General features: G+C 38.7%; 1 protein-coding gene and 1 long non-coding RNA gene across 2 annotated transcripts; one reads left to right on the forward strand and one right to left on the reverse strand.

Moving 5' to 3' along the window:
• Nucleotides 1-15: 15 nt before the first annotated feature.
• mtmr6 (myotubularin related protein 6) lies at nucleotides 16-16,219 on the forward strand. Its single transcript, XM_032552214.1, has 15 exons — nucleotides 16-238; nucleotides 2,659-2,790; nucleotides 5,627-5,789; nucleotides 6,770-6,927; nucleotides 7,738-7,866; nucleotides 8,608-8,742; nucleotides 8,826-8,958; nucleotides 9,051-9,160; nucleotides 9,236-9,361; nucleotides 9,455-9,504; nucleotides 10,392-10,485; nucleotides 10,579-10,685; nucleotides 11,019-11,153; nucleotides 11,266-11,392; nucleotides 15,555-16,219. The coding sequence occupies exons 1-15, from the start codon at nucleotides 215-217 to the stop codon at nucleotides 15,903-15,905; spliced, it is 1,974 nt and encodes a 657-aa protein (XP_032408105.1). The 5' UTR covers nucleotides 16-214; the 3' UTR covers nucleotides 15,906-16,219.
• Nucleotides 12,263-15,112, reverse strand: LOC116712343 (uncharacterized). The gene is made up of 2 exons (XR_004337512.1): nucleotides 12,889-15,112; nucleotides 12,263-12,814 (listed from the first exon to the last, which is right to left on the reverse strand). It is a non-coding gene; the product is annotated as an uncharacterized LOC116712343 (long non-coding RNA).
• Nucleotides 16,220-23,345: the final 7,126 nt, after the last annotated feature.

A 23,345-nucleotide genomic window follows, 5' to 3' on the forward strand; every position in this document is an offset into this window, starting at 1 on the left:
TGAAATTTTCATATCCTATGTCTTGGCGTTGCGGTGAGGGACTTTACGCGGATGGATGACCGAAATAATTGACAATAAACTCATATCGGGTACCACCGAAAAAGTAAAGGGAGTAATTCCACCGTTAAGGCTATCAACAATCAATGATAGAGTTATCTCAAGAGGGCATCGTGTGAACCCTTGCAGCCGCTGACAGTCTTCTGTACTCGGAGAAATGGAACATATCCGAACGCCTAAGGTAGCTAACATTTTTTGCTATTTGCAGTTTGATGGGGTACAGTCAGCAATCGGGCCCTGTCCTTCTGGTTTGTTTGCAGAGCTTGAATGTCGCCACATTCAGCCTTATGCAGATGTTGAATTGAATGTGTTTGTATTGAGCTTCTTGGTGTGACGCCGAGCAGGTGTCGCTCAGCAGCTCCAGGTGGGAGACGTGACGAGCATCAATTAGCTGTTTGTTTTTTTTTTCTTTCCGTAGAACAGATAGCATGGCACCCAGATTGTAAAATAAGGAGCTACCACCTTTATTATTGATTTGGGTAATGATCCACGGGTCATCTATTGAGATAGAAACCCCAAAGATGGATGAAGTTCCATAGAGACACACTGGAAGGCTGATAGGCCTTTTTGCAAAGCAGCTGGTCGTATGTCGGAGCTGTAGATCTTTAGCTTTTCTATTACCTTAACAGATTTATGTTTATTATAATAATGTCCTGGCAAATAATACTTTTTTCTGGAAATCACGACAAATAAATAGCCCACAGAAGCTATAGTCCAGAGATAAACAGGGAGTTTAGTTTAGCTTTGCCAGGCATTTGGAGCTGAAAAGATGTTGACAATATGGCAGGTGTTGTTATATTTCAGTTTTAAGTCATTTCTGGCCAGACAAAAAACACAATCACTGGTTTTTCTGGTAAGTGACCCAGATTTCTTTGTAACAGCGGAAAAGGTAAGTGAAATCCCATGCAGATTAAATCCGATATTTAATACTTTCAAGTGAGAAAAGGTGGCTTTTACTAGAGATGCACCGATCAGGTTTTTACTGGCTTATACCAATTTCTGATCATCTTTGAGGTGCAACCTGCTACTACAGATTACGACCAATTCCTTTTTTTTTGTAAAAGTTTAATAGCTGTAACATGTACAAGAGAGGGAAAAATGCTCAGTGTTTTTTGTTAAAGGTAATAGCCTTGGATGATGCAGAAAATGAAGGAATTACAATATTCCTCAGTCTACGGATTAAAACATTTCCCCAACACATATTACACATCTTTTTAGTTAATAATTAGGTTGCCTAATTGCCGCTGTTTTGATTAAACCTTTGGTACACAAAGTGCATCAAAACTCATGCAATTAGTTAGAATATTTCTAGAAAGAAAATGGTGCAAACTCTTAGTACTAAATCGCTTAAAATCTTATAGATAAACTGGATCGCCGATCAGAGTCAGTTGAGGGAAATTTGAAAAAAAATTCCAATTTCTGTCTGATAATTTATGATCTATTATTACCCAGTCAAGTAGGCTTTATGATGTGAGCTAAAGAAGATTGCTTTTTAGTTTAGTTAGGGTGTGGATTTTGGATGTTTCATCGTACAAGTCATGGTTTGACTTTTTTCCCTCTTAACTTGAAGACAGTTGAATACACAAAACATTGGGGAAAAAAAGAACACTGGGATTAAGAGGGTGTGATTACCTGCAGACAAGGTGTGTCCTAACTCTTTGTTAATCTAGAAAACCTGGTATCTAAATTCAATACTGAGAAATTGTTGAGAATCTTTTGTGTAAAGTCAATATCACATATTCCCAGTTGAAGTATTAACAAAGATTGTGTTCGTAAGTGATTATTTTCCAAAAGAAAGGCATTACATTCTCTCCACCTCTCTTTTTTTATTACTAACTTCTACCTTCGGCTAAACACAACCCTGACTTCCTGTATCTAACGAGAGTCTTATTTATGACAAAACTCTGACCCTCAGGTTGCTTGGAGACAGGACAGGCTCTGTTACAACATCGTATCAGAGTGCAGCAGCATAACAGCAGGAAGGAAGAGGAAGTCTGAGTCAACACTGGCAGAGTTAATGTGGTGTATCGCAGTTTTGGATATTTAGCAGCAATGGCAAGAAAGGAAGACTCACATTCAGTGCCTGGCAAAAAATCTCAATGCCCCTTCAGCATTTTCGCTTTTTGTCATCTAACAACAGCAAACCTTAGTTCATCCGAGCAAGATAACGTTGTATTCTCTTCAAAAAAAAAACCCCAGCTGATTTTAGGTATTTTTATACTTTACATTTATGTATTAAGAGATAAGGTACATGCTTTTTTTAAACTTTTGATTGGATAGGAGAGTTTCCTATCAGAAGAAAATAAATCTGTGATATTCCTACAAAATTAGTTGGTTAATGGTTAAAATTTTGTCCTTTACTTTTAAGTCACTGTTGACTGTATTATAAAAGATCTGGCAGCCAAAAGCAACGCCAGGTGGTCACTATTATATAATAGACCTGCTTCAATCAGCACCAAGTGCTACCCACCTTATTTTCAGTTTTCTCAGGTGTTCATAATTCATCTCTTTGTCTTAATAGCGGCTGATGTACAGCCAAAGAAGCAGACTTTCCTGCTAAGGGCTCACAGATTAGTTCCTCACACACTTGTGTGTTTGCAGGTGGAGCAGGTGCGGCTGGTGGATCGCTTCAGCAACAAATCCACAAATGGCACACTGTACCTCACCGCTACGCATCTCATTTTTGTGGAAAGCGGCTCTAACAACACAGCCTCTGCTGGCCAGGAGATCTGGGTGAGTAGGTTGAGCGGCGAGGCGTCTGCTTGTCTTTTATATGTTCACAAGTTTGGATCTGACTGGTTAGGATTCAATAGAGGGAAATTGTGTGAAACACGGCAAATGAAGCAATTCGATTCAGAACGAACTTAAATGTTGTCGTTACTCAAATTACTCAAGTATTCTCAAAGAGTCTTTGTGGATGGTGATGCAGTGGGTATGAATGATTTCTGGTGACTGAAGATTGTTGCTTTCATAGCTGTCGTGCATCACAGTCATAACATGTTCAGATCTCAAAATCCGGGCAGCAGAGAGAGTATTTCATAGTATGTCCTGGATGACACCATCTACCAATCCACCTCATTTGCTTTTGCCAGCACTCTTTAAGTCTCCGTCTGGCTGTATGGTTAAAAAGCTGAGCAGAGACGTTGAAGTTGGGGATATGATCCTTGCTCATGATGCCTCATTCAAAAGCTGAACGTGAAACTCGCACAGCTTTTGTGTCTATTATAAAAGTTGGTGCATAACTGTGGAGACAAAAGGAAGGAATATGTGACAGAACCTTAACACTTCTCGTCTACCTCCATACAACCTCCTTGTCATCAAACATGGTGGTGGAGGCATCATGCTGTGTGAATCACGATACTGCCACCGGTGTTCAGGAGGTCTACTGTTTTTAAACTAAGATAACGGGATTTGACTGAGCCAATAAGGATCCAAATGGTGCAAAGACAGTTTTAATGAGAAACTGCACAAATCATTTCTCATAATGTAAAGGTAAAAGTAATAACCTGGTCCCAATTGTTCTATATTCTTAGAAATATTTCAATCACTTTGACACAAATACGTTATTTTAAGATTTCACTGCAGCTGCACCTTTGCAGACAAGAAGGCCTTGCAGACGACTGCAACGGTCGTTACAGTTTCTCTACCATCTGAGTTTCTATACTCTGCCAGTCTTTCCATATGTTGTTGTTCTATACCCTGTATGCGCTCTCTGTCTGTGCTCTGTTTACACAAGGCAAAAAAAAATATCAACTCCTTTTTTTTTTTTTTTTTTACATTAGTTGCATCCTAATGGTTCTACTGTTTGTGGTGACGCTCCTTGCATGTGAAATAAAGGTGATTTAGAGCTGCATCAGTGTGTTCTGACACACAACGTGCCAGCTTCATAAAGTTGGATTTGCTGGATTAGCGTTTGTGTGCCAATTCAAAGCTGCATAAATCCGAAAAGTATCAGCTGTGGCTCAGCTTTAATCCTCAGTTTTTCCTCTGCCTATTGAATGTAACACAGATACACAGCAAATTCGCAGCTTGAGAGGCGTGGTGTAGGACGAGCCAAGATTTTAAAAAAATAAAATAATAATAATAATGAAGTCATTAATGAGATAAGGCCTGTTTCTTATTATAAACCTGCACTTAGCTGACTAATTAACTCTCCTTATTTCGTCGTGGCAGTGGAAAATTGGCAGGCTGGGAAAACTGCACCTGTAGCTTTGTAATTGTAACTCCTTTTAGCTAAATTGCACATCAAAGAATAGAACAATCGAGTTCTCAGCATACGCTTCAGTTGCAATCCAAGTCCATAAATGACTATTTTACTGAAACAGTAAAATGAAGGAGCCTCAGTGTCCTACTGCTTTTATTTCTCATTAACAGAGACTTTACAAAGCAAGTCTGCAGACTAAGGAAGTACAGTTTGCGTGTCAGCTGTAGAGCTGTTTAAGAAAGAGTGAAAAAGGAGGCACAGCTATTTCATAATAACACCCAATAAACAGTAGCAGGTTTTCCATTCAGGCTTTTCTGCGTACTGGTGGAGTTGTGTGTGTTTTCATTCGTGATCTGAAAGACGATCGCAGATGACTCTGATAGGATTTTTTCTTTTCTTTTTTTAAAATAATTTACTGTTTTTGTGTTGCCGTGGCAGAGCACAAGCAGTGTGAGGGGATAAAGAAGGATGTGAAACACTTTAGGAAGGAAATCATCAGATCTCTAATGAGGCCAGAGCTAAAGCAGGATCTATTTCAGCAGTTCATCCTTTAGCAATTACATTTTAATGCACAATTTACTCAGTGTGCAGTGATGATTTTTCAATCTTTAACAATTTTATAAATATTTCACTAGGTTTATGTAAATGCTCTCCACTAATATAGCCTCTAGTTTGCAGTAGGATGTAAGAGCTTGGCCTTGAACTGCATTGTGGGAAGGGTTTTGTGGTTTAAAATGCTCTGTGCAGCAAAATCCAAAATCTCTCCTCATTCTGGCCCCATTTCCTGCTCATTGTGCTGAGAGATGGAAGCAGTTGTTTTTTTTGTTGTTATTTTACAAATTTAACCATATCCGTGTCCTTACGTGTCTGCTGCTTCCTGTGTGTGTGTCTTTAGACATGACATGTGCATGACACTGCATGTGTGAGTGGTGTGGGAAGTCATTTTGTGATCAGTCTGCAGGGTCCAGGGAGAGATTTTATCAGAGTTTAACAGGAACCTCATGAAATATTAAACAGCATGTGAGAGAATGTCTTAACAGCTGGTGCTGTCAACATTAAGGCTGCACAAGTGTGTGTGTGTCTGTGTTTCTGTTCACCTCAGTGTCCTCTATTTATCATTACCCAATGCAGATGAGTCTATGTTTTAATTATTTCGTATGAGGGTGGGGAACAAACTACACCGAGGAATATAATCTGCTGAGTATTCAGAGTTTATGAATGCCTGCTTGTGTTGAGCGCATTTCAGAACAATTTCAGACGTGTTCTTGAGGGTATACCCAACATCCTGCATAGGGAGGATCCTTTGGGTTTTTCTGACATCTGCTGAAAATAATCAAATGTCGTCCCCTCCCTTTTTCTCCACAGATTTTGCACCACCATATAGCCTCAGTGGAGAAGCAAAGCCTGACCACCTCGGGCTGCCCGCTGGTCATCCAGTGCCGGAACTTCAGGGTGGTTCATTTTGTGGTACAGAGGGAAAGAGACTGCCATGACATCTATAGTTCACTGCTGCGTCTACTGCGGCCAGGTGATTTTCACCGTCCAGTCTCCTGATTTTTAAATTTTTTATTTATTTATTTTTTTTGTGCTTGTAAAGGTCTCGCTGATTTTTACTGTGGAAATGTATTTTAATATCAAAGATAACCTGAATACATTCGAAAAGCAGTTTCAGAATTACGATTTTCTGTATTCTAAGGGGAAAGGGCTACATAAGCCTGCCTCGGGTCTATGTGAAAATATAATTGCTCCAACTGTTAAATCCTTAATTATCTCTGATTAGCCACTTGTTTTGGTCTAGTTTCACTTGCTCTATATCGAAAGATCCTGAAGGAGAATATGCTGCTATCCTTTTGTGACCCTAAGATTAAACTTGCTTCATTTATGCAACAAGACAATGATCCAAAGGACACCAGCAAATTTGTCTCTCAGTGGTTAAATAAAAACAAAATAAAGTTTTGAGTGAGTTAGAAAGTTTCTGGAATTACTTCTGGTTACGATGTTGTGGCTTGACCTTAAAAAGCATGATATTATGCTTGACAATCTTCCAATTAAGAACTCTGCAAAAGAGGAGCTGGCTAAGATTCCTCAACAAGGATGGAAAAGACTATTTGCCTGTGAAAACAATTGCAGCTGTTGCTGTCAAAGATATCACAAGCAGTTATTTGGTTTCGGTGGCAATCGGGTTGAATTTTAGAAAAAAAAAACTTTCTAAAGAGAGAAGAAAAACATAAGAAATCCTGTTTTGCATGCTAGCACTTTTTCGCAGTAATGGAAGTCGGAGGATTGTAATTTTCAAAATGTTTTAAGCATTATATTTTTTTTATTATTATTTGGGAGAAGAGTAAATATCTACCCTGGTAATCTGATGTTCCTGAATCTTGCAGTGGAAATGATCGGTGTGAGAAAATAATCCCGGAAAACCTCCTTGAAAAGGTTTCTGTGGACAAAGTACGCTCAAACTGTGCATACTGACTGGAATTTGGGACATGTATTTTCTATATTTCTCAGTACATTACGAGGAACTCTACGCATTCTCCTACAACCCCAAGCAAAACGATCAGCAGAGAGAGGAGGGCTGGCAGCTCATCGACCTGGGGGCGGAGTTTGAGAGGATGGGCGTGCCAAATGACCAATGGCAGCACACTGACGTCAACAGAGACTACAAGGTAGACCATTAACTAAAGTAATAAAAATCTTTGATAAAGTCTCTCACAGAAGTTGTTTAGATAGCTTGACACATTTACCCATCTTTGTTGCATCTTGTATTTGCTGACGCCTTGGGTGCCTTCTACCTGTGGTAAAACGATTATCTATGGAAGGTCAGCTTAGGATTGGATAGCCTTGAAGCCTGAAAGACGCAGCTGGCAAACATGCTGCGTGATTGTGTTTGGTTGGATGTGTGAAAAAGTTCAGGGCTGCAGTATTATGGAGGATTATAGCAAAGTAAAAGTTAAAAATTCAACCACATAGAGTTCAACACTGTTTGAACCTTTGTACCATCATAAACTCAACCTTCCTCAAGGAAACAGAAGCATCAAGCACTCGGACTGCGTTTACTCTAATGTAATTTCCAACTTCCCGAATACCAACTCTGCATTATAGTTGCAGTTGACGTTGTTGTTTCATGTTAGACATAATGTGTTAGTGAAGTATTCTTTTATTATTATAGGAACATATTTTTTCAAAGGTTGTCGGCTATATTTGTGGTGCAGCCTTTTGAATTTGTAACGCAGCAGAAAAATGAACAATTGTTGAACATTTGGAAAGATTGTACCTTCATTGTCCACTAGAGGGGGATACAACTTAACTCTTAGTTTTGCTTTTGAGCTCCAGCAGTAATGTGGCAAACGTCTGTTCAGGATGCAGAACAGAACATCGATCACCCTACGTTTTCTCGTATTTAAACAAAACAACTTGTTAAACTGGAAAAGTCTCCGTTTCGTTAATATCTATTCATTTTTCTGTTGGTTTTCTAGGTGTGTGAGACATATCCACGCGACCTGTACGTTCCCATCACAGCCAGTAAGCCTATCATCGTTGGCAGCTCCAAGTTCCGAAGCAAAGGACGCTTTCCTGTGCTCACATACTTTTACCAAGAGAAAAAGGTACTTTCTGTTGGAGCATAGTTCTGCTTTTCAGAGCTTTTTAGTTGATTATGTTGTTTTATATTTGACATAGTTTGTCAAATATAATATGTACCATATGTGTCAATGTTATAAAGTCTAGTTTGACCTTTTTGGATGTTTTAAATATGCATTGCCTGTACAGTGGGGAAAAAAGAGAAGAACAAGAAAACCAAAAGCCTAGATCACAGTCAGATTGCAGTACTTGCATCAATGTGCAAGCCACGTTTCATGCAAATCCACTCAGAATTTAGTTGAGGATTCTTTGTCTGTTTTTAATGAAGGTGCATTAAAGAAATTGTCCTTTTTAAGTGCATTTTCTGTCGATTAAAAAATGTCCTTTCAAATTAGCTCAATATCACAAAAATATATCAAGTAACCTTTCATGACCTCTAAGTGGAAATTCAGACAGAAACCTTCTGTGGCATACTGATTGACAAGCTTGCCTCTGAGTTAGCTGAATTTTCTTGCAAGGTAACAGTGAAAGGCAAGAAGCTCTGCCTGTTTCTGCCCAATTACGAGGCAGAAACAGGCTTGAAGATATGCTTGGTCTTTCATCACATCAGCTTTACAGCATGAAAAAAAATAGATTGGAATTTAAATGAAGGCTTTAAAATGTTAATCTATGATTATAAATAACAGGTAACTCATGGAGTCGTAGTCGAAATATTGTCATATTTGGCTATTTCTGTCATTTTTTTGCTCCTCTGAACTGTGTGACAGGCGGCAGTGTGTCGCTGCAGTCAGCCTCTCTCTGGGTTCAGCGCGCGTTGCCTCGAAGATGAGAGCATGCTGCAGGCCATCAGTAAGGCCAATCACAACAGTCGCTTTGTTTACGTCATGGACACAAGGCCAAAGGTAAAGTCGTAACACTTTAGTTATTTATGTTTTTTAATGCAGAAATGGTTTATGTGAGTTTAAAGACTAGAATTTTCCTGCAGCTGAATGCGCTGGCCAACCGCGCTGCAGGCAAAGGCTACGAGAACGAGGACAACTACTCCAACATCCGCTTTCAGTTTGTTGGGATCGAAAATATCCACGTAATGAGGGCAAGCCTGCAGAAATTACTGGAAGGTAAGAGAGCTGCTATGAACATCAAGACACCTCTTTGCTTTAATATGCTGACTGACTATCTCTCTCTCCCTCTCCCTCTTTCTCTCTCGTAGTTATTGGCACTCGGTCTCTTACCATGAGCGACTACCTAGTGGGACTGGAAAGCAGCGGCTGGCTGCGACATATCAAGGCTGTAGTAGATGCAGCTGTGTTTCTTACAAAGGTAACTATTTGTCTTTTCATGAATACTGTTTCTCACAGTAAAAGCCTAATTCCTTTAATCACACTCACTCCTTAGGCAGTGACATTAGAAGGGGCCAGTGTGTTAGTTCACTGCTCAGACGGATGGGACAGAACTGCCCAAGTTTGCGCCCTGGGGTCACTGCTCATGGACCCCTATTATCGCACCATCAAGGGCTTTATGGTATGAATATTGGTATCAATCTCCTCTATCCGGGGGAGTTGCTGTTGTTTCAAACTTATGTTTTATAACATAAGTTATAATTTATCTTGTCAGGTGCTGATAGAGAAAGACTGGATTTCCTTTGGTCACAAGTTTGCAGACAGGTAAAGGCTAACTTAACTTCCATTATCCAATATATGAGGATAATGGCTTTTATTCCATTATCCTTATATCATTATATGTGTTTACTTGAGTACATTGTCAGTCAAGTTTCAATCAATCAATCCAGTTTATTTGTACAGCTCATTTCAGTAACAAGGCAGTTCAAATTGCTTTACATCATGAAAACATAAAAACATGATGGACACGTCACATGATCGACAATTGTGAAAACCAGTACCAGACATCGCATTTTGTCAAGTGCCATTGTTGTTGGTCATTACCAAACTCATCAATGTCTTTTATAACTTTTTGGATATTTTACAATTATTACACTGAACCACAGGTGCTATGTTTTTGCTCCCTTATTTTTATTTTATTTATTTTTTACCAAAATATATCTGATCACTGCTTTCAGTTAAACAAGTATGATAATATAATATAATACTTTTTTTAAAAATTACTTTTACTTTTCTTACAGATGATTTTGAAAAGTTTTCTGTGCAATCTGTTTGGTAACACAGAACAGATCACACAGCCAATTGAGTGTGCAACTGTAACCCTTTTTACATTTAACTCACCGTAATACGGATTATATATTGTACAAATCTTTGCTCTCTGTCAGCCTTTTACGCATGTCAGAAACTGCTTGTCTGCAGCAACAACATTCAAATTGTCTGTTGAAATGAAGCATTCTAAGATTTGCAGAAACAGATTCCAAGTGACTAAAATTAGTCACTTAGATAGGCTTATTAAATGAGAATAAAGGAGATATGGCAAAAAACTGGTGCAATCTTCTTTTTAATGGAGAAAGGTAAACATGAAGACAAAGCAGAAACAGGTGCCCATGGTTGGTTATTTTTTGACCATCAATTTAATTCTGTATTTCAAGGTGTGACCAGCTCAATGGGGATCCAAAGGAAGTGTCTCCTATCTTCACTCAGTTTCTTGAGTGTGTTTATCAGCTGACTGAGCAGTTCCCGCAAGTATGAGCGAATCTGCTGACAGCATAACGGATTTGCATTACCTACTTTCAATGTGCTTGATTGTCTTTCATCTAATAATGGCACTCTCATTAGGCTTTTGAGTACAGCGAGTGGTTCCTGCTGCAGATCCATGAGCATGTGCACTCTTGTCAGTATGGAAACTTCCTAGGGAACAATCAGAGGCAGAGAGAGGAGTTGCAGTAAGTGTAAACATCTCTACTTGTATTTTGTCGACAGTATTTGTACCCTTTTGAGACACTTTGAGCAGACTATTTGAAAAAAACAAACCCCTTTTTTTGCCTTGTCAGATTTATCAAAGCTAATATGTTGCAAAAGTTTAAGGACAGTAAATTAAGAGCTTCACAGACAGACTGCGTGTCTGCATTTTCTTTTGCATCGTTTTGTTTAAACTCTATACAATGTATGTAAAGGTTTTACTAAAACCGGTAAGTAAAATTGCATCTTAAGTCAGATGTTTTGGATTAACTGGTGTGTAAATGACTGCTGCTATTAACTATCACTCTGTGTCTTAGGCTTAGAGAGCGAACTCACTCACTCTGGGCCTATCTGATGAGTGAAAAGCAGAACTACTTGAATCCATTCTACAAGCCTTCATACTCTGAAGCACATCCTGTGCTGGAGCCCTCCACCTTGCCATACCATTTCAAGTCAGTACCAGACACCTAGACTACCTGTGCAATGTGTATTGCACATTTACAGGTCTCCAACTTGTAGTTATTTATGAATTGCCTCTATGCTTTTTAATCCTGTGCTCCCAAGGTTCTGGAGGAACATGTACCACCAGTTCGATCGGTCCATGCATCCACGGCAGTCCATCCTCAAAACCACTCTGACTCTGAAGGAGAACAGCCGCGAAGCGGAGAGCACACTGCGAGCTCTGGAGACTGTGAGTTGAATTTTCTTGTTCTACATTTACAGATACACTGAGAAATGTTTATCTTAAAGCGGTAGCCTGTGAACTTCTGTTGATTCTGACCCCTAAAATAACACTAGAAGAGATTTGTGACCTTCCATAATTGTCAGGGCTTGGAACACATTGATAACTGCTTGTAGTTCTAATTATTATTTGAGTTTACAAGTCTTAGTAGGCTGGGCAATAAATAGATAACAATATATATCGTGATAGGCATGTTATCAGTATCAGTAGAATATACATCAAATAGAATGTCCAATAATTTCACTGAACTTCGTTCCAGAACTGCACAGCATTCTGGTGGATGTAGGCAGAGGAAAAGCTTTAGCCTCTCAACCTCTCTCAGCTCAACTAAGCAAGGCTGGTGGTATAAACTAACTCACTCAATCAACCACTGGTAACATAGCAACACACTTTTTAGTAACTTGTGCAGCAGCTAGTCCGTTTTAGGTTTTGCCATAAAGCCTCTTAACTCCTTAAAAATGGAAAACAATGGCATGGAGTGAAGGGAGAAGAAAAAGTTGTGGTGGAAAATTATTGCAAGTTAACATCTGCTGATTGTGTTATATTAAATGCTTGTGAACTCTCACCACAAGAACCTGTTTGGGCTTTACACACAAGGTCAGAAGTTGTTTTGCTGCAGCTGCGTCAGAGCCAGACTGTCTCGCTCCTTGTTTTGGATCCCTTATCCTTGGCATAAAACTCGTGTTGTCTCTGCCTGGCAGAGCTTTTCACCCAGAACTGCTTTATTATCGTTTGTCCTATTAGCTCTCTGTATTGTGCACAATACATGAGTAAACCTGATTGAGTGATTTCACCTGACAGTGTTTTGGTAATATTTTCTTTCCACAACAAAGTACAGCAGCTTTCAGAGGAACTTGTGAATCAAACAGGAAGCATCACATCATCAGTTCTGCAGTATTTTAGATATTTAAAGCAAAAACTGATAGGTATTTTGTCAACCTACATAAAAAGAGAACCACAGACAACGTTTTAGTTTTCAATCAAGTCTTTTGCAAAAGGAGAAAACATAGCAAACCACTTCTCCAAGGTGTTTACCATGTGTTCTGCCATTCTGCTGCAGAACTTTTCTTTTTATTAGCAGAGAAAGGGAGTGAATGGGAAGTGGGAGAGTGATCTTAACAAGAAGGGGGGCTACCCTGATAACAAGGAAGGGAACAGAAACTAAATTCTACACACAGACAATTAGAAGCAACTGAGGAGTATCTCAGGAAGGCCCCCTAAAGAAACACCTACAAAAACATGCTTAAGATCAAGCAAAGGTTACTTATGTCTTGCACACAGTTTAACAAGTTCCTCCTCTCTGGGGTGAGAACACTAAACCTTAAAATATAAAACAACTAGTAATATAAAACTAATAATTCTAACAAAAACCTAATCAATCAAGAACACTAAACCTTAAAATATAAAACAACTAGTAATATAAAACTAATAATTCTAACAAAAACCTAATCAATAATCAATTTATTGACTAATATGAAACACTTATTATACTAGAAAATCAGATGACATTTCAGTATTTTGATAACACCACAAATAATATCAACAGCCAATATATTTACATATTTAGTTTGATGTCTGAGGAGGATGTACTTAAGGAAGCTCTGTTTTAAACCATCCTTTCTTTCCTCTACAAGTAAAGCTGTTACTGAGTCACTGAGTGCAACAAATGTCACAATGTGTGTGCTAACTCATTAACCCTGGTTTGGATTGTGTTTGGAGAGTAACTCCTACTTACATGGCTTACATTGATTGTTTGAAAAAGTTTAAGGAGAACTTTTTGTAGTGAAAATACAGTAAAGACATGACAAGTTTCCTCTTGTCAGCTGAGTTTTACAAAAAATCTGTGTGTTCCTTTCTGTAAGAACAGACCACAAAACTACTTCTCTCTGTTGATCAATCATTTGGCTTCCTAAGCTGTAGTTGCATCTCGCTGCAAGCATTGGCACCTCTAACCCCCCACTTCCTTTTGACATTTTTTTTCACCCTAAGTCCACAGTACATGGGTGGAGAGAAGAAAAAGTTGTTCAGGCCTGTTTGATTTGCATCACTTTGAATCACTACCTCTATTCAAATGTGAACTCTAATACCCTCACAAGTTTGAGCCTTAACAGGCAGCTCTGAATTTGCTCTAATCTCCTAAGCTATCCCACTTTACACATAGGTTTGCTTTTCAGTATTTTGTATTTGTATTTTTCAGTAATGATTCACATATTCCTAAAGACTGTTTCAACTTCAGTCACTTCAGGGACTGGTTTATTGTTTACTTGCATAATTAATTTAAGATGAAATTTGAGCACAGGATTCTGTCTGCAATACTGGACTCTGATATTTTGGATTTTGATTTTGTACACACAGACATTAACACAGGCTTAAGTTTATTATTATTTTTTTTCTTTTATACAATTACATAATCTCAAAAAAATTGAGGAAACTCTGTGGTTAATTTGAGCACATTTATTGAGGCCTTCTCCTATGCTGGTTCAGGTTTGAGCACACAGAAAGAGAATTTTTGGGCCACTGTTCATTTGACACTGTTTCCAGATCTAACCCTTCCAAAAATCATTTGACATGTACTGTAGGTACTGTCAAATTTGTGGTGACCCCAAGGCTCTAATCATAGCTGCATCTCTTATTTAATAAGCTCTGGAGATCTATTTTTTTGTCTTTCCGCCGCTCAAGATAAATACCACGTTGGGTCGTAAACAGGAAGCCATGAATTACTTATTCAATTTCCTTGATAAAGTCTGATGAACCTAAAAACAAGTCTTATATAGAGAAGAAAAGGTTTATTCAAATTGCTTTTAAAGTTATTATTTTTTGTCAATGTTGGTGCTTGAATAAAGTCCACAGAATAATGAGATATTCCTATTAGTTTGTAAATACTATGTTACTTTAATAAAAGTTTAACTTGCCAATGATAGGTTACGTGTGCAGATCTTTATAGTTTAGGTATGTAAAGATAATGTATAAGAACTTTTGTTATTGTTATTGTTATTATTATTATTATTATTATTAGGTTTTTACTGTTTGTTTCTGTCAAAACTAAGTTTAAAATGTTCTGGAGTTTTTAAAGTATCTTAGTTTGTATTGAATTTGACTATTGATTTAAATATCATATAAGAGCGATATCACCTCAGAATCTGCTTCATTAGCCAAGTTCATGCTCATGATTAAGAAATTTGTCTTCACTTCAACTCACTATCAATGTACAAACATTTAAATATACATGTATGAACTTTAGAGAAGCTGTCTAACTTGATGTCAAACCTTTTGGGTTTCTTTCCACAAACTTCTCACAATAATTTGCAATAGTTTCTTCTGACCCATTCCTCCCAATAACTTTGTCTCTCTCAGGTTTGTTGGCTGCGTCACTCTCACGCGCCTTGTCAGATCTATTCACAAATTCTATATTGTATGATGCTGCCACCCCCATTCTTTGCTGCTCCTCCTCATGCAATGATGATCATTATGGCCAAGCAGTTCCGCTCTAGTTTCATCAGACCTCAAGACATGTCTCCAAAAAAATGCCATAATCTGTCATTTTGTCCTTGTGTTCATCTGCAAACCATAATCTGGAATTTCATATTTCTTTTGGATTAATGGCTTCTTCCTTTCTGAGTGGCACTTCAGCCCATATTGGTACAGAATCTGTTCTACTGTGGATAATGACCAAAATACTTTCACCTCTGGGACACTGGGACCAGTCTCCTTCCTGAAGGTGGTTGGACATTCCCATCATGTCTATACTTGCCTATTATCATTTCAACACATGAATGCGAAACCTTCAAGCGTCTCAAGATTGCTCCGAAGGATAAACCAGACTGGTGCATCTACACAATTCTCTTCCTGATATCTTGGGCTGATTTCTTATGATTTTCTAATCTTGTCAAACAAGAGAGCAGTGTGTTCCAGGCGTGACCTTAAAATACATAAATTTTGGTGCAATTTAATTTAAAATATTTTTTAGAAGTCTTTTTATTCAGTGTATGTGAACTTCTGGTTTCCACTGAACTCCACTGTTTGTTCCTGTTGTAAAATCAGGCACAAGGGTGAAAAATGAATCCAGCTAGGGTGAATAAAATGTACTTTTTGTCCCATACTGTTCATTCAGAGGCTCCAACAGCTTGGTGTGACCCCCATTGCGACCTCTGACCCCCCGGCACCTCCTCCAACCAGAGACCAACGCACCAACCCCCTGCCACCGCGGCCTGACTCCCTCATCCTAGGCGCACCTATCAACCACAAAGAGGTGCAGCGTCGGGAGGAGGAGGACGAGCAAGACGAAGTGGGCGAGGAGGCCATGGAGAGTACAGACACAGAGCGGACAGTAGAGGGCAGCAGTGGCAGCGAGAGCAGGAAGCAGAGCTACGGAGAACTGGAAGGGACATGCAACGGTGAACTTGCCAAAGAGGAGCCAGCTGTTGTCAGTCTGGAGCTTGGCGTGGCACGAATGACCTGCTGAAGCCAAAGCAGGAGTGTTTCTGGACGGAGAGACTGGTGTGGATGAGTGAGGGGGCTTTACTGTAGGGGTGAGTGTGCGTGTGTGCGCGTCTGTGTATGTGCGTGGACAGGAAGCTGTCATTCCGTTTGTGATTACACTCTGATTACGCAATGGCTAGTGGCTGATATTGTCTCTGTACAGTTTAAATCTCAGTGGAAGGCCTCATAAATATGTCATATACTGCTCCTACCATTGAAAAGCTTCTTTTTTTTTTAAAGAATCTTGTAAAGCCTAATAGAGAAAAAAAAAGAAAATAAATTCATTCAAAACCATAACGTCTTGTATCCTTTTTCAGCTATAAATGCCACATTTTAAAGACATGACCTAGATATTTTAAACAGCTGTTTATCCTGGTTAAATACACGGCGAATCAAAGTTTTTGGCTCTGGACATATTTCATTTCATTTAAAGGCAAGAGGCCAACCTAATCTGATGCTGTTGATCTGAATTTATGTTGATTTGATTGGCAGATAAATAAAAAATAAAAAATGTAGAAGATGAAAGATGGCACAACATATCAGGCACTGGAAATTTAGTTCTGCTTTCTTTATACACTGGTTTTCTCAACTCTTGACAGTCTCTTCTCGTCATCCTTATGTTATTGTCTGGAAGTTGCATACATTCATTGATTCATTGCAAAATATCTATGGATCTGATTCCACCGTGAATCCATTAATCCGTCATCCAATATTTATTCACCTACATTAATTCTTCTGTCCTTATTATAATCCTTCATCCATTCATCAATTTGTCCTCTTCCTTCTATCCATCATCCATCCATACATCACAAACATCCATCTATCCAGCCAGCTAGCTTGCCATGTTTTCTTGTAGGTTTCATGTTAATTTATAACAATATTTTGTAATATTTACAAATGAAATTTATTTTTTTCTTGTTTACTGTTTATTTACACAGAGACGATGTTACAACATTTCATTAATCTTTTAAAAGGACAGATGCGTGGCACCAGGTCATAGCTAAAAATGCTAATGAAAGGCTGATGAAATCAAGTACAATTTAACAGGTTATGAATTGGTGAAAAGATTCAAAACTCTGGAGGTTTACATTGGGAAAAGCTTGGAATTGACTGGAAAACATTTGTAAAAAGACACCCTAAATTCTTCCGCTTTATTTTTTATCTACACTTACTAAAACAGAATATGAAGAACAGGAAAATTTAATCTTAAAGTGACCGACTTACATTTACTTCTGATGATCAAGAGGAGCCTAGAGCATTTACCCTTCCTGGGTTTAGGGATGCACTTGACCTAAATGTAAATGGTGTAAAGCTATGTTTTGGACTAGTAGTGTGATGCAGTCGTCTTCTATTAGTGTGATGTTTACTTAGGACATCCCAGTAAAGTCTGTGTATTTTGGCTTGGCTCAAAATGCCTCAATTTTGAAGGAGTTTGGTGTTAATTCCAGACTAATGTAACTTTGCTTCATATTGGAGCTCAGAAAGGATTAAATCTACTCTGGATTACAATCTACTGTTCAAATAAACAACTTCTTCAATCTTATTTTTTATTTATTTATTTTTTAATTTTTTTTTTATCAGAACTACATGATGTAAAACTTAGAGGATGCCAGAATATGCAAGGTAAAGCTAAGCTGTGTTTCTTTCAGTCAGTGTGCCTTTAAATACTTTATGGAATTTGTGCAAGCAGCATTTGCAGTGGCCTCACTCCTCACCTCTTGCTTAATTCCGCCTCCACATCTCTGTTGGAATGAACAGAGATCTGTGCTTACACACAGCAACCACACAGAGTGACATTTAGCATCAGACAATTCGGTATCTATTGGCAAATAATGCCATCGTTGTTCATTGGTAAGATCTCGGAATAAAGATAGACTGGCAGTGCACTGTGTTATGATGGGGGAAGATGTTGTTTCAGCTCTCTGTAAATGCTTCGTTCAATGAAAAACTGGTATATTCACACAGAATGACAAATATGAAAATAAAAAATAAGGCTTGCTAAAAAACAAATTAAATTTACATTTGTTTTTCTGTTGACTTTTAGCTGCCATTTCTCCTGCTCTGAGATATTGTTTTTCAGCTTTTCATATAAGGAATAGTATTAAGTCTTTGAGATTTATTAACAGCAATGCCTGGGGTAGGCTGACTTATTATAAAGAAATATTAATAGTTTGACATGGAGATGTTTGTAATACTTCCTGTATTATGTGCTCCTTTCCTGCAGCCTTCTTGTGCATGCTATTGTACATTAAACATTAAGATTCTTTTCCCGAGACAAGCTACTGACGGCTCACCAAAGGTTTTGAATCATTCAGATGAATGCTGCTGCACACCATACACTCCTTGATACAAGACAAGAATGTTGTATAGTAAACATACATGGATTCAACATGTTGGAAGAGATTTCTATACTGTATGCATAACACTGAGCATGCTTTTGGAATTTGTCCACTCTTCTGTCCTTGACTTCTCCTTAAAATATCCTTGCAGCTAATGTTTAACTCACTGAGGGCTAATCTAATTTTCATTAGGAATATCAGGGTGTATTTAAAACTACACCCTGAGTTACTGTATTTAAACTAAATAAAAATGACTAATTTACATTTTTATCTGAATACCGGAGCACTGTGAAGATGTGTCAAATTGAATTTGGAAGTGGTTTGGTTGGGTTAAAACTTTAATAACTTTTTTTTTTTTTTAAATTGAGCAACCACTGCTGCTCTGTTTATTCTCTGACCTCAATGTCCCTCATGTGTCATGGGATATGCTCAGGCTCAGGCAGTTTGCATGGACAGAAGCTGTGAACAATTCACAAGTCACAGATTCTTAATGGCATTCAGATCTGGATTTGATCTAGCTTTGATCTAAGCCATCCATTATGTATAGGGTTGTTGGCCTGCTAGAAACTGAACCACACTCATGTTTTTCAGACTCTCCAACAGGTTTTGTTTCAGGATTTTCCTGTTTCCTGCTCCATATGTTTTCCCATCAACTCTGAACAGCTTGCCTGTCATCCCAGCTGAGGAAAGGCTCCCCAGAGCACGCTTCTGCATCTGCCATGTGTTGTTGTGGGGATGGTGAGTTATAGCTATAATGCGCAGTGTTATTTTTCAACCCCACCTTCTACTATTTGATTGCTGGGTTCCATACATGGCTTGCAGCAACCTGCAAGATGAACTTCTGATTACCTTTTTCTTTCAACCATATCTTTCATTTTGTCTACCATGAAAGATGTGTGGAATGAAAAACTATTCGTTTCCTGTTAACAGAGCTAATTCCAACCTGAACTGCAGCTCTCTTCTTGTGCTGTCTTTCAGCTTAGGTGTACTTAGTACGTTTGCTCTTGTGTCATGCTGGTTCTGTTTTCCGATTATGCCTTATACAGTTCTCTGAATGTTTAAAGATAGGTTTACTGTTTTATGACCCCACCCTGCTGTAAATGTGAGCGTGACTTTATCTCTGATCTTCAAAGTCCTGCGTGTTCCTTGGTGTTTGTTTTACTTTTCAATAATGTTCATTGTTTCTGAGGCCTTCACATGCTGACAAAATCATATGTATTAATTAGGTTGCTTTTGAAGATAACTGACTTTAAAGATGATTATTCATGAGAAGTTATGAAACCCTTAACATCCTTCCAGTTGTGCAACATTTGGTGTTGGTGTATTAGATAAAATGCTAACAAATTACATTTAATTTCATGCTTGTAATGTCTCACCGTATGTGAAAAAAATCAAGTAGTATGAAAAGTTTTGCAAGGCACTGTACTTACTGAGTGAGGTGGCTGCAAACAAATCAGTTTGCCTAATGAGGGTCCTGGACAAGCTAGAATTCTCTGACCAAGAAAGGGTGAAATGAATTATCAAACAGGACCAATAGAAACCACAGAGTCTTTGAGATTCACACGTGTTTCAGAAGCCTTGTCTTAGACAGCTTAATAACAGTTTGTACCACCCCCCGTTGTTTCCTTAAGGAACAAAAGACCTCAGGCAGTAATCCAGGGGGTTTAATACTGTACACACATATGCGAATGTGTGAATTCACACACACACTCCCACACCCCCGCCCACACGCCCTCGTACATGCTGTGGCTTAGTTTAATCCAGAGCTGGAAGACCCTCTGTCCTGAAACCTGACCAGCAGGACATTGGTGGTGATGAGGAAAAATGTGGGTTTTGATTTATGGGTGCCAGTTTCAATCTGTTCCCGTGCAACAACGCCAAAGCCAACTTGTTTGTATAGGACACTGGCTCTCAGTCGGGAGTGAGAATGGGTTGCTCAGTTCGTGAATAACCAGCCACACCCAGTGCTTTGTTTGTCTGTCTGTCTTGCGCCTTTAGTCCTACAGATACATTGCAAAGTGAAGGCTGTAAAAGTTAAACTGACATGCAAAAATGTATTTACTTTTGATAAAATCAATTCAGTTACTGACATTTGCACAAGGTGGAAATCAACACCACTTTGAGCCCTATTAGTAAATGTGTCAAGACAACACACACCTTACATTAAGTGTTTCTTTTAGTGAGTGTTGAACTCGGGGTCTGTCTGCAGGCAGTTAACATCTGGTACAAGAAGAACACCATTGCTCTTGCATTTCTGTGGAAAAATTTCTGAGTTGAAAAAATATGGTGGAAGGAAATTTGGTTAAAGGCAACTTCTCTAAAAAGCAGGGTGTGCTTAGAGAGGTTGTTTGTCTGACCTGTTCTTTTTAACCAATAATGAAAAGACTACAGTTGATTAAATAGACAGAAGAATGGTTGGCTGAGACATAATACTATTTACTTTTGCTACTAGTGACTCTAGTAACTGACAGTATCATGGAAATCAGTTAATTAAAGGTGGACAATAAGGACAAAGCCCGGTAATAAACTGTGATGATTGCATGTTAATGACAAAAAAGTTTAATTTTTTTTCAAATCGAGCTAACGTTGGCTTAGTGAGAGTTAATGAAGGCATTTATTAGTATATTCACAATCATTTTCAATGGAAACAAGAGCATAAACAAAGAAGCTAATTACAGTCTCTGCTATAGTAAGAATTAGAATTCAAGTGCATTATTTTCTTATCCAAACATACTAATCCTTTAATTTCCGTGTGATTTAACTTTCATCCTTTGTCCCAGGCAGTAAAAAGTAAGTTTTTACTGTAAATGAGACTGAACAGCAAAGAAAGCAAGCGTTACAGACAAAAAACAAAGCCATTTCAATAGGCAACCATGACGGAGGCAGAGACAGAAAAATGTCCTCTAACTGTCCCACTTAGTGCTAAGCTTCACTCAAGGGGCTGAAACGGGAACCCTAGTTAGACTGCGTGGGTGGGGGGAACCAGGCGTGTGCTTTTTCTCTTGCTTTCATCTGCCTCTTTGCTTTTAAATACTAGGAAAGCAATGAACTGATCATAAAAAGAGAACTCGTGTTGCATTTTCCAAGAATCAAACTGACAAAACCTGTTTTGTGCTAACAGCTGTTTTTCTCAGCTCACAGTGAGCATAGATGCACCTTTTGTATATTCTAATAGCTGATAATTAAACCCACTTCTTTCTACAGCAGTTACTTTTTTGGATCACATATGGATCAACATTTATGATAATGGTCCTGAGCGTGTAATGCACTTGTATTGCTATGTTCTTTAATAATTTACTGGCAGTTAAGCAGCCTAAGTAGAGTACATTTCCATCCTAATAGCTGATCAGAATCCTCTGTCTAATCATGCAATAGCTGAAGTTACTTGTCAGTCTCCGCTTATCAATCCACCAGCCATCTGCTGCTCGGACTCACTTCCAAGTCCATCCATTAGCCAGCTGACTTACAGATAAGTCTGCACAAGTCTGCGTATCTGCTATACCTGAAAACCCGGGTGAGCAGACAGATTCTCTGTCTTTTTAAGGTTGAAAGCAAAGGAGGGATTCGCTTTAGCGCTTCGCTGCGGGGAAGCCCTGAAAATGTGCTTGTGTAGGTGTGTGTTGCCTTGGGCTTATGAATGCGCACATTGTTTCATAGCGGTCGTCTGGAAGATGGGAGCCTGTGGCTGCAGACGCTGAAGAGCAAGAGGGGGAGGAGGAGGAAGAGAAAGAGAAAAGGAATAGAGGGAGAGACGTAAGGATGGGAGAGAAGGTATATAAGTGGGTCGGGGTACCGGGGAATTTCATGGGGGGTTGGGAGCCAAAAATAGGCAGTGAAAATAAAAACCACAAAGAATCACATCAGAACTGCAAACTGGATTATTATTTTTTTTTACAGGCCTAAAATACATTTGGATTATTTACAAAGATGATCAAAAACAACCTAATTTAACCAATAGGACATTTTGTATTTATAGTGTTTGCTTGGTAAATAGTAGAATGAAGAAAGTATCAAAGTTCAAGTAGATTGAACTTGTAAATTATGTTTTCCTAGGCAGCTGATTGTTGTGCATGCTCACAGAAGCTCTGCTGGTTGTCAAGGAACCAATGAGGCTTCATGACCAGTAACACAAACCTTGATTAAGGTTGACAGGGGGCCAGTTAAAGGCGTTGCCATAGCTTCAGACACCTGGCCCTGGGTGTCCATATGGGGGGCCACAGGCCATATGGCTTTTACGTGTGCCCAAACTGTACAAAAGGCTGTGATGTGTGATGTGTGTGAGGGGGTGTATCTGTGTGTGTTACTTTTGTGAGCCTATCATATGCTTATGCAGTGAAAATGTGGAAACCCGATCCCTTCCAATGCAACTTGTTAAATTTTAGACCAGTGTTTCTCAAAACTTGAGAAGAAAGCACCGCCTCGGTAAATAATACAATTTTGATAGACATTTTAAAGCACTACTGTAATTTGTTGTGGTAGAGCACAAAAGACATTATTCCGTGGCACAGGCATAATTGTTTGAATAATGTGCTTCGTCAGTGTACAAAATAGTTTATGCTCAATTACATTGCATAAGGAGGATCAGTGAACAGCACCTTTCTGGAATTGTCACAGATTCTGAGCTATAGACAGAATACATTCTACTACATGTATTTAGGGTTGTCGTCCTTCTGTAAGGTGGTTCTCCACACCAGTCTAATGTCTTTAACATGCTTTTTGTAGGATTGTCCTATATTATCTCCATCCATTTTGGCATCAACTCTGACCGGTTGTCTTCTTTATCAGATGAAAACCCTCCTCCTACCATACTGGTGCCACCACCATGTGTCATTGTTAAGATGGTATGTTTATTGAAATGGGCAGTGTTGGTTTTAGATCAACACTTTTAGCATGTTAATCTCATCGGACTACAGCACTGGACCTCCACATATTTGACACGTTCCCTAGATGGTTTCGATACCAAAAGACAAGAATTCTTATGATTTTTCTTTGCTACATTCACTTTGTTCATACTACTGTCCTATAAGGGCCAGATTTCTGCTCAACTGATAACTGTCTTATTAACAGATTCTCCCAGCTAAGTG

Source organism: Xiphophorus hellerii, chromosome 21 (genome assembly GCF_003331165.1).
Source record: "Xiphophorus hellerii strain 12219 chromosome 21, Xiphophorus_hellerii-4.1, whole genome shotgun sequence".
Classification (NCBI taxonomy): Eukaryota; Metazoa; Chordata; class Actinopteri; order Cyprinodontiformes; family Poeciliidae; genus Xiphophorus; species Xiphophorus hellerii.